The sequence below is a fragment of the Limulus polyphemus genome, unplaced genomic scaffold (assembly GCF_000517525.1).
Source record: "Limulus polyphemus unplaced genomic scaffold, Limulus_polyphemus-2.1.2 Scaffold17, whole genome shotgun sequence".
Taxonomy (NCBI): Eukaryota; Metazoa; Arthropoda; class Merostomata; order Xiphosura; family Limulidae; genus Limulus; species Limulus polyphemus.
The window spans coordinates 1453133-1464680 of NW_013665627.1; the positions used below are offsets into that span (position 1 = coordinate 1453133).

The 11548-nt window shown below is 32.0% G+C and overlaps 1 protein-coding gene across 1 annotated transcript in view; it reads left to right on the forward strand.

Annotated features, from left to right (window-relative positions):
* Positions 1-11293, forward strand: part of LOC111085368 (proteolipid protein DM beta-like) — a 28526-nt gene extending 17233 nt beyond the window's left edge. The window contains exons 4-7 of the mRNA XM_022383628.1: positions 208-361; positions 4329-4411; positions 7419-7484; positions 10872-11293. Of these exons, the coding sequence (XP_022239336.1) occupies positions 208-361; positions 4329-4411; positions 7419-7484; positions 10872-10979 (411 nt within the window). The 3' untranslated portion in view covers positions 10980-11293. The remainder of the gene's footprint in view (positions 1-207; positions 362-4328; positions 4412-7418; positions 7485-10871) is intronic.
* Positions 11294-11548: the final 255 nt, after the last annotated feature.

An 11548-nucleotide genomic window follows, 5' to 3' on the forward strand; every position in this document is an offset into this window, starting at 1 on the left:
CTATATATATATATATATATATATATATATAAGTAGAGAGAGAGAGATTATAATTGTGGTCGTAACATTGTTCATGTTAAGTTAAGCAGCTGTGTTTATTTTCGTTGTTGAACAAATATCTTTAAAATTTTATTTCGTCATATAATATTTTTCCGAAGATAATTAAAATTTGATTTTAATTTCTTTTTATAAACATTTATTTTATAGTTTCTGGTGACATCTTACTTTGTGCAGATCGGATGGATTGTTATTTTGGCGTGTTTAACCGTTATCCTTTTCGTATTCCGTGTTAGTTGGGGACTGTGTAATAACCTAAATGTCACAGATGCTAAAAAACAATGCATTGATCTTACACAGTTTGGTATGTATTGTCGAGTTTTAACCTTTATAATTAATGTAAGAGCAGGTAGAAACGTGTGAAAATATAAGTTCACAGTAGTTTTGAAATTATGGTAATATTGTAAAATTTATTTGGCACTTTTACGTTAAAAGAGTCGTTAAACTATTTAACTTGAAGTTAAATATTTCAACTATGACTGTTCACTGTCTTAATGATAATATTGCATGTTTGATTTCTGCGTAATATATTGACCAGGGATCCTATCATACTACAGATAAAGTGTTCTGAAATCCGTATACATATATATAATATACGGTACAAGCCCATCTTAAAAACCGTATTTCTAAAACTTTGGTGGGCTCATTGCATATAGCCCATTGTGTGGTTTTGTGTTTAAAACAAAAAATATACAGCACAAATGGCTACGCAAGTTCATATCTATTTATATCAACCTGATATTTTTATTTAAGTAAATGTTTCAATTATGGTGGAATAGATGTTTGATCAAAATAAAAAGTAATATTTTTAGCAATTTATTTCTGTTAGAAATATAATTACACAAATATAATAACCCTAGAACTCCTGATGCGTCTATCAAGGATTGTTTGTGGATCTATGACTTTGTTGGTTACAGACTCAAATAACATGCGAATCACACACACAGACGCGTAAACAAAAATAGATCAATATTGCAATTAATACCTCTCATTATTTCCTATGATATTTTACATAATAAAAACTAGATGATTTCAATGAGTGTCAAAAGCATAGGATTACTCAATATCATAGGATATCTGGACCATACCGGTAGTGAACGGTATGTATACGGTTCGGTTATTTGAGTGTAAAATTGATACGAATTCTGAAATAATTTACGAATAATAAAGTTGTACCTTGCGTTAAAGTTTCTAAATTTAAATTGATTTAAATGATCTAAAACAAACGGCTACTATATCAAAGAAGGGAAATAATACAATATAATATCAATATGTTTATTACTAAGTTATTAAAAATAATTACGTTAAATTTGGCTTATATTAGTTGTAATGATGTGTACTTGTTTTATATATTCCTCGGATTTGTAAAGCTAAGCAAAGAAATGGTAACCACCCTCTTTAATTTTTCATGAAATAAATTACCTCACCTTTCCTGTATAAAGGAAATAAAGAGATTGTATATTTTTAAATCATTCCGGACAAACGAACTTCAGTCCGTTATTTTCTTTTCAAAGATTTTAATTATTTCTTTTATGTGACTGAGTATGAAGTTTAGGGGTTACCACAAGTTAAAAGATATACATGTTTCAGCATTAGTGGAAGAAACTAATAGGTTAGGGCGCTCGACTCGCAATCTGAGGGTCGCGGGTTCGAATCCTCGTCCCATCAAACATGCTCGCCCTTTCAGCCGTGGGGGCGTTATAACGTGATGGTCAATCCCACTATTCTTTCGTAAAAGAGTAGACCAAGAGTTGGCGGTGGGTGGTGATGACTAGCTGCCTTCCCTCTAGTCTTACACTGCTAAATTAGAGATAGCTAGCGCAGACAGCCCTCGTGTAGCTTTGCGCGCAATTCAAACAAACAAACAAACAGAAACTAATAACAGTTTGGCCTGATGTGAGTTTTATTAATGCTTACACTTATTTATTTTAGTGGTTTGAATTTTAACAGACTATGTTCAAACATTTTTATGCGACTTGTTCAACATAAATATTAAAACGAAAATGTTTGTTTGTAGTTAAGCTCAAAGCTACACAAAGGGCTATCTGTGCTTTGCCCCCACGGGTATTGAAACCCGGTTTCTAGCGTTGTAAGTCCGCAGACATACCGCTGTGCCACTGGTGGGGGGGGGGGCATAAAACGAAAACAGACAAAAAAAAAGGCATCCAGAATTTGTTCTTAAAACTTGAAAAAGTTTTGAAAAGGAGGGATATCAGTAAGGGCCTAACAATGCCGATATATATAATTTCGAATTAATAGATATAGTAATAGATATGACAGATCATCGTTAGGTTGCCAAGACTGTAAATTCGAGAGTTCAAAGTTCGCGTCTCTTTTCCTTTGCAAAATCGCATTCTGCACTTTGGTTCCTTAGTGCGTTATAAGAATGACAGCCAAATCGAAAACTATACAGTGTTGGGTTGTACTCAAATATCTCTTGTATAGACACTTTGGAGGTTATAGAAAAGGATTTTGATTACATAAATTTTTGTATGAGTATTTGTCTCGTATTGAGGACTAATTTCATTCTAAATACAACTGAAGGACCTTAAGATAGAATTAACCCGCTTTCCAACGCTCAAAGTACCTCTTCAGAGCTTTCAACAGCTGCTTTTTCAAAACAAATGCAAGTTAGGTGTGTCTGTGGTAATGTAAAGATTTCTCAAATCTCAAGGATAATCATGCAGATGGTTTTTCCATGGTATCACACACACTTCCAGTTCCGCAATTCACCTATAGTATTTTGACACCAAAGATGTGTGTGTGTGTGTGTGTGTGTTAGCTCCAATAGTTTGTAGATTGTCCCAAGAGCAACACGGGATTTATTTTTTTTAATTCGGGCATTAACGTTCTTGAGATTTTTATGGGTGAAACAGTGCATTTATTCCAAAACTGGTAAACTTAATGTTGCGTATCTTCCACCAAGCCTCTTCATTTCTACATACAGTTTGCAGCTTCTAAATTTCTGGAGACCAAACCCTCTGTCCTAAAGCATGGATATTAAAATTGCCACACAATAACGCCTTTAGTGTACAATTTTCCTTGCAAATATCAATTCTGCATACTACAGAAAGCCATTCAAAATTGGGTAATGCCGTTTTTTCTATAACTACTGTGTTAAATTACAACTTAAGAGCATATTACGGATAACATGTGACATACAAAGTGCATTTTGCTATTGGTTATGAAATATATTCTGTTGATGATTACCAGCAATCGTTTAAACCATTTTTCCATCCATTTCATTGTTTTGTGATGCGATGAGCTTTAAGTGACATTCAGCCTTTATATGTATAGGGAATGAACTTATGAAAAAAAATTGGTTAAACTAATAATAATAATTTATATATATATTGAACCTAGTTATTATACATCGTTGTTTACACACATCGAACATCATGTTCTTATTTAACCAGCTGTTTCGGCAATAAATTGTGACAAACGTGAGGTTAAGTGATATATATTATATTTCAATATAACACGTGTACTGAATACGCAACCTTTCACCCCAACCTCTGGTAGGTCAGTGGTAAGTTTACGGACTTACAATGCTAAAATCTAGGATTCAGTTTCCTGCAGTAGACAGAGTACAAATAGCACATATTGTGTAGTTTGGACTAAGTAAACAACAGCATCCTTTGACCCCATAATTACTAGTTTTTTCAAAATATAAGTAAAAGATTCACGTGTCAAGTTACAGTGTTGTAGGTTATTACTCTGTGAATTAAAATATTCATGTGTCAAGTTACAATGTTGTAGGTTATTACTCTGTGAATTAAAATATTCATGTGTCAAGTTACAGTGTTGTAGGTTATTAGTCTGTGAATTAAAATATTCATGTGTCAAGTTACAGTGTTGTAGGTTATTACTTTGTGAATTAAAATATTCATGTGTCAAGTTACAGTGTAAGAGGTTATTACTCTATGATTCAAAAGATTCATGTCAACTTACAATGTAAGAGTTTATTACTCTACGATTCTTTTGGTTTTGCGGGGAAAATAACCAGGTGACCATTTTTACCAAATGCCTTTTGGACTGGCAAATAGAAACTCGTCAAGAATAAATATCTCAGGATGAGAAATTCCCAAATGTTTATGTCTAAAAAAAGTAAAAAGTATGCTAAACAATATATCGTTGTTTTTACTAATCACAGTTTTTACTTTTTACCTACAGACTTATATAATATTTATTAACGGCATATATAAGCTATGATATTCTAATATTTTAGCTTGTTTATTACCTTCTTAAAAACTTCGTTATTCTTATTACAGATTTTATGTTTCCAAATGGAACAAAATATGAAAATCTGTTGATCTGCTCAGAAGGAAAGATCAAAGAATTCTGCAAAGACTACGTAAGTTAAATTTAGAATTGGAGATTGAGGCTTAGTTTAAAAAAGAATCTTCGAAATGGATTTTATATATTTCCAGGATTAAATCGACAGTTTGTGAATTATATAATTTGTTTTTTGAAATTTAAAATGTTACCAAATTTTCTTATTTAGGGGAATATATGATGTTTTATAAGTTAGGTCATTTTAGTTTTGTATGTTTTAGATTATCAGTGGGCTTGCTGTTGGCTGTCACCCCATGGCTACTTTTGTATTAAGGTTTTATTTTATAGTTCTACTTTCTACTTCATATTTACACCTGTTGTTATCCTGACAGAGAATCGGATCTCCATGACATAAGCAATTACTAAAATTATTACATCCCCCAACGTCGGAAAATTGGTTATCTCTAACATGTAAATAATGTGTTTTGAATATATAACCTTGAAATATCCTTTTCTGTTGATAATTTTGAGTTATGCAACAAACTTTCACAACAGTGGAACTATATCAACATTTAAAGTTCTTTGTTTCAGACCTATAACTTGGATACCGGAAACCAACGCGATTTACAAAAGGTTTCATGATTCTTTCTTTCAGTCTCAACGGGTGATATCCAGGGTCATGAATATCGAACTCTTCAATGAGCTAAAGATCACGATGTGTTGACTACATCAAAATCGATGAGGATTTTTGCTCCAGTTTTAAGAATGCCTCATTTAATCTCTGTGGTTGATCTCTTCCATTTATATTGGCAGCGGTTCTATGTAAACGTTTCAGCCTTTCAGTGTACGTAAACATAGACTATCAGGATTTATGATAGAAAACAAACAACCGATCATTTGTGCTTATAAATTGTTATTTGTTAATTTACTACAATGTTAGCATAATTTGCTTTCCTACACAAGTCCAAGATTTATGGTACTAAATATCTCTGGCTATCAAAACTTAGCATCAATTGTGAATCAAGAACTTTTCATAATGCTGGACTTCTCCAACACTCAGAAGTTTTGCACTTGCTTGCTCAGTAGCACATTTTGTCAGACTGTTTACTCTTTATGTGAAATAATACTAGAACCTGGAAATAAAGTTAAACTAAAATCCAAAGCACTGGCAAATAATATTTTAAGCAAGTTCCCATGCAAAGAACAGGTAGCCCCTGCTATTGATGATTAAATTAACATAATGGTTAGTTTATACACTCTAGAACTTCCTAAAACCAATACCGCTATTACATCTACAGTCCGCCTGAGACAAAAATCCCAATGCAAAATGATGTCAGTGTCAGAGATTTGAAAAATATTTCGAAAAACATTTCCCATATGATTCATGTAAGAGGCTGATGTCGTATGTATCCGCCACTCTGTCAGAATTACAGCAGGTGAAATGTAAACTAAAAGAATGAATCTATAAAATAAAAATAGACATTAAACATAGACGTTAGTGGTGGACAAAGTGCACAATTATGGCTTTGGCCTACAGACTAAGAATATAATAAACTGTCTATACTTATGTTTCGAAAAACCAAACATCTCAAAAAGTTGATATCTCTGGAAATTATATTTAACCATTTTTCAATTTTTATGTTTAACTGGATGCTAAAAATAATAGCATTTTCTATTTAAAACATACAACTTATTAATATCGCGTTGGTGTTATTCAAAATAAGGATATTTGAAAGATAGTAATTAATAATGCAATATAATTGCATTCAAGCGGTTTAATTTAGAATTCAAAACGTTCCAATAAGAGGATACTATACGCCGTATTATCGAAATTATTGGAGCAGCACACGAATATAAATGCTGTATCATGTTTCGCCCACAATTTTAGTGAATCGGTACGAACCCTTGTCACCAATCATTGATACATACCAAATGAATGAACATTTCAACGTGAGGTTTTGGTGCCTGTTTCGTCTGTTCTTTAGAGAAGCATGGATCCAAGAAAGACTCCATTGGTTTTACTCCAGGGCAATTGGGTGGCTAAAAGTTTGGACGTTATTTGTGTCAAAGCACCGCATACTGAATGGCGTAAATCATGTTGAAAGGGGTGTTATACGTTTCACGTGTACGTATCGATGCAGGCAGTACAACACTGTCCAGAATAATGAAATGCAACAAAGTATTCATGGGTTTGATAATTATTATCAGTGGTTCAAATAGAAAATGAAACTACGTCAAGATAATACCTAACCACCTTTCACGATTAGGACCACACAGTCACATATAATGAGTAGCGGTATTCATTGCTCCACATGATGTTTTTTGTTGTTTATCACATCTATTGCGATGTTAAAGGCACGATGAAAACTCACTCCTTGCAGTTACGGCTATGATGAACTCCTTATATGCTTCAACCAGTCTGTGAAATCCATAGATATGTATCCGAAGGTGCACAGTGGATCCTCTAGTCTGAAGTACCGAATTTTATGGAATATTCGGTGATGGATTTAAAGCGAGATGTGAAGTTTCGTTTCCCAACGCTTTTTGAAGTTTGGATGGATTAAGAAATTATTAATTGTAAATGGGCGAGAAAACATTCCAGAGTAGTATGTTTTGTGGAGTTTATTTATATTTTACACGTCGTTACGTATCGAGCACCAGCCACTAAGAATTTACCTTCGAAAGACAATGATCTCCTTTTCTCGTTGCATCTTGAATTCAGTTATTTGTTTGTGACAGCTACTGATCATAATAAACACAACGATGAAATTCCTCACATGAAGAACAAGCAAATTCAGTGGGTTTTGCTGGCCTACAACTGTGGTAATGTTTTTATATATGTATCTATGTTTCTACGTGTGAGTGCAAAACAAAATTATTTACTTGTTTCATGTTCTCGAGCTCTCCAATGACACATGGTATGTATTGTCTGAAATCACCAAACTAATTCAGACTTTTTAACAGTTTACTATTATAGAACTTAAATCGTACACTTTAAACATAATCTTTGTTTGTACTCTATAACAACGTATTTTTAGGTTTAACTCACTATAAAATAATAGTAAATTCATTTGTTTTGTGCTTAGGTTGAACAAGCTGTAGTGATGTACATTCTGGCAACTGTAGCTTGCGTGTTGATTATTATAAGCTTGGTAAGTTTCCCGCTCAATATTTTACTAAATTTATGCAGTTACTAAATAAAATTATTTTTTCTTTTAATATTTAATAAAAATGTATCAAACATAATGGTCGTACTGTTAAAAAATTATATTTGCTTATTGCTAGGAGCGAGCATTTAAAATAAATTATTTCGTAACAGAACCATCGTCACTTTAGTTTGTATTAAAGGTTGAAAATAATAATTTCAGACCCGAGGCTTAAGTTTTAGCCCAACTATCTCATATATTCAAGTTTTAAGATATCTAGATCACGTTCACTTTCAATAAGTTTTATTTTAAGAAATATTTGTCAAAAATGTTGTTAGTCACGTATAATTAAAAGTGTTGTAAGCTGAAAATATACAAATTTTATTTTGAACTTCATGATTTTTTTGTTTATAGAATTACACTTATATGGCCTACTGGTCAATGTTTGAAAGCAGGAAAATAGTTATTAAAATACATAACAAATATGGCTGTGCAATTGATATGATTTTCTTAGAAGATTTAGCGTTTCCTATATTTTATATTTTCATTTTCACATGTTACCGAACTGTTATTAAACTAAGTTTTCAAATCAGACCCCAAACTCGAGAATAAAGAAGAATAGTCAACTATTCGAAAGCGCTCGAGTTTTGGGTCTCGTTTGACAACATTACAACTTTTGTAGGTGATCCTTTGTGCGAACTTTTAAACCAGAATTATTATTAAACTATTTTAGCCTTATCATTATCTAAAAATAAAAAAAATCATAAAGGTTTTAAAAATTGAAATAATACTCAGCTGTTTGGAGTTATAATATCTATTGCGTCTTCACATATATATATATATATTATGCTAAAATTAACAAAAAAAAACGAAAATGAACAATATCTGACAATTATAAATAGTTGACTAACATCAAATAAGGTTTCACGACAAAAGAGTGTAAATCAGTGTTATATAAACCTAAAAAAAACTATACTAGAAAGTTTCCTTAATTCCAAATTTCATATTCAACAGTATGAATAACTTAAATTTTTACTGTTTAAAACTGCACAGTTTTCATATTCGAGAATGTTTTTAAGAAACAGAAATTAAAACGAAAAACCTGAAAAAGGATTATTTATCAAACGTTACTTACGTTACTTGCAAGTGGTTATATTCTTAATGTGGTTGCACTTAATAGCTTTCATCTATTTGAAGTATTATAATCCCTTACATTTTGTCTGCCAGCCAAGTGATAATAACACTTTCAATGACAGCCAGATTACCTTTATTGTAACATAAAAATATTAATGGTTTTCTGCTGACCTATAGAAGAATAATAAATTAAACTTTGTCTCTGTAAGGTAAACCTTTTTAACGAATTTATAGCTCTTATTTTATCCTTCCATTTATTATTGCCAATAATTATTATTTTTTTCTCTGCGTTTTTAGTGCTAATTCGACTATTCTGTTCATATCAAATATAAACTTACCACTCATACTTCAAAAACGAACATATGTTATTATTTGCTCAATATTTCACATTCTAGTCTCCTTCGGGAGCACTATAAATATAACTAAAATATATGTAGACAATTTTGTTTTTAAATCAACAGTGGTATCATGCTACTACAACTTTAGACAGGTTAGATGGCGCTGCTGTAAAATACCAAGTTTTGCTCAGGTGCAGCATAATTTCTTCCATACGTATATCATTCAAATTAATAAAATTAAAATAAAACTATAATGCTATTTCAGTTATGTAAAGAACCACTATAAAGCCAGTAGTAGTTGAGCAGGTTCAGTTAAAGTAGCCACTTTTGTTTAAGTTAACCTTGGGCCTTTTCTGTTTGATCCAGGGCCGTGCGCAGGAATGTAAAATTGACTGCTATTGATGTGGAGGGGTGGGGGTGGAAGCTTTAAACTTCTAGTCTCTTTCGGGAGCACTATAAATATAACTAAAATATATGTAGACAATTTTTTTTTAAATCAACAGTGGTATCATGCTACTACGACTTTAGACATTGTTTTCACTGAAATGACTGAGTCTGTATGGAAAGAGTGACTGGGGTCCAGTGATCCTGCTAGCCCCCCTTGTACACGCACTTGGTTCGATCAGTAACGCCTCCTTTGATCGTCGGTTGTGTGTTGATGCAGTATTTGAATATTTCATGTATTTTGTAGCATGCGAAGAATGTTGTTTTTTGTTGCTTTTTTTGCAAAATGTTAAATGATAGCATTCTTTATTACTTCAAGAACTTCTTCGGTATCTTACGTGTTGTTATGTATTGCCCTGACTGTCTCTCGTAAATAAATAGTAATATAAGAATTACATGAATTATCATATCATAGACAAAATTCTGATGTTAAAACAATAACCCATCCACATGTTACTCTCTTATAAAATCTAACTATTGTACATTAGCTAACCACTCTAAGTTTCTTTTTAGAAAATTATTTTGCCCGACAATCCAAAACTTTGAATAGTTGTTCTGAGACGATTGATAAAAGGCCAGGAATAAGCAGGATATACCAAATGCCTTTTATTATCACATTGTTTTTCTAGTAGGATCCTTTTCTAACATACGAAACTCTGTATTGTCATTTAAAATCTTAATTTTGAGAACTATAATCTGTTTTATTCAAAATAACTATTTCATCATCTTTATCGAATTTCATTATAGAGTAGTTCTGATGAATAAAATAGATTATAATTCTAAAATTAATAATATTTTGAATGGCAATACAAAGTTTCTTTCATGAGAAAAAATAAGATCACACAGAGACTAGTGAAACAAAAAATACAGAATTACTCATTATTATTATTGTCATGAGCATGTATTTTTTAAGTGAAATGCTGAGCCACCTCAGCTTAAAGTATGAATTTTTAATTGAAAAACCTCCTCGGCAAAAAGAAGTGTCCTTTTTACTGGACTTAGGCTAGTTTGATAAGTATATTTCTTCAAGTTATGGAACTTTTAAATTATTTACAGGAATGATAATTACTTATTGTTTGTTTTTTGAATTTCGCGCAAAGCTACACGAGGGCTGTCTGCGCTAACCGTCCCTAATTTAGCAGTGTAAGACTAGAGGAAAGGCAGCTAGTCATCACCACCCACCGCCAACTCTTGGGCTACTCTTTTACAAACGAATAGTGGGATTAACCATCACATTATAACGCCCCCACGGCTGAAAGGGCGAGCATGTTTGGTGTGACGGGGATTCGAACCCGCGACCCTCAGATTGCGAGTCGAGCGCCCTAACCACCTGGCCATGACGGGCCGGTACTTATTTCAATTTCAAATTTTTCCGAAACGGTTAATCGATGTATGTATTGTTAACATGTAAATAATTTAACGCGTTTAGTGAAATGAATGACAATCATGTATAAAAAATCATGTTTTAATGTTACAGATTCACTATGGCATCTCTCTAGCAGCCAACTACACCAGAATAAAAAACGAGAAGTTTGCTGATTTACAAGAACTACAAAATCTTCAAGATGGCAGATCCATAAAGTAATAAAAAAGAACTTTTATTTAGTAGATGTTATTATCTACAATATAAAGATTTTCAAAAATAACTTTTAACTTTACTAGCCAGTTGTACCAAATAAAGTACTACCTTCTTCTGTTGAAAGGTATTTTAATATTTAATATCTGAGACATGTATCTGTAGAATAATTATTGTCTCAATGTTATTAGAGATATTCAAGTGATCTATAAGAATAATGAAAACTAATTTCTTCTGACATAATTTTCTTTAGACTCTGTATATTTTGAGATATGATATAATTTTCTTTAGAGTCTGTATATTTTGTATTGAATCAATATGACAGAAAATTAAAATAATTATATTTTTAAACTACTTTTGTCTGACAGCTATTAATTCTATGAGAGTAGTTGGCTGTATGACTTTGAAACTATTATGTGGAAGCTTATGTGAAAATAAGCAAATAACACACACACGCGCGCATAATTACGTACAAGAAGTAATAATTTGCAACTTTTTAGGACGTTAAGATATGTAAAAGTAATGATGATTCAAACTTTCTTAAGGAAATTTCGGTGTTTTATAAAACTCATATAGCC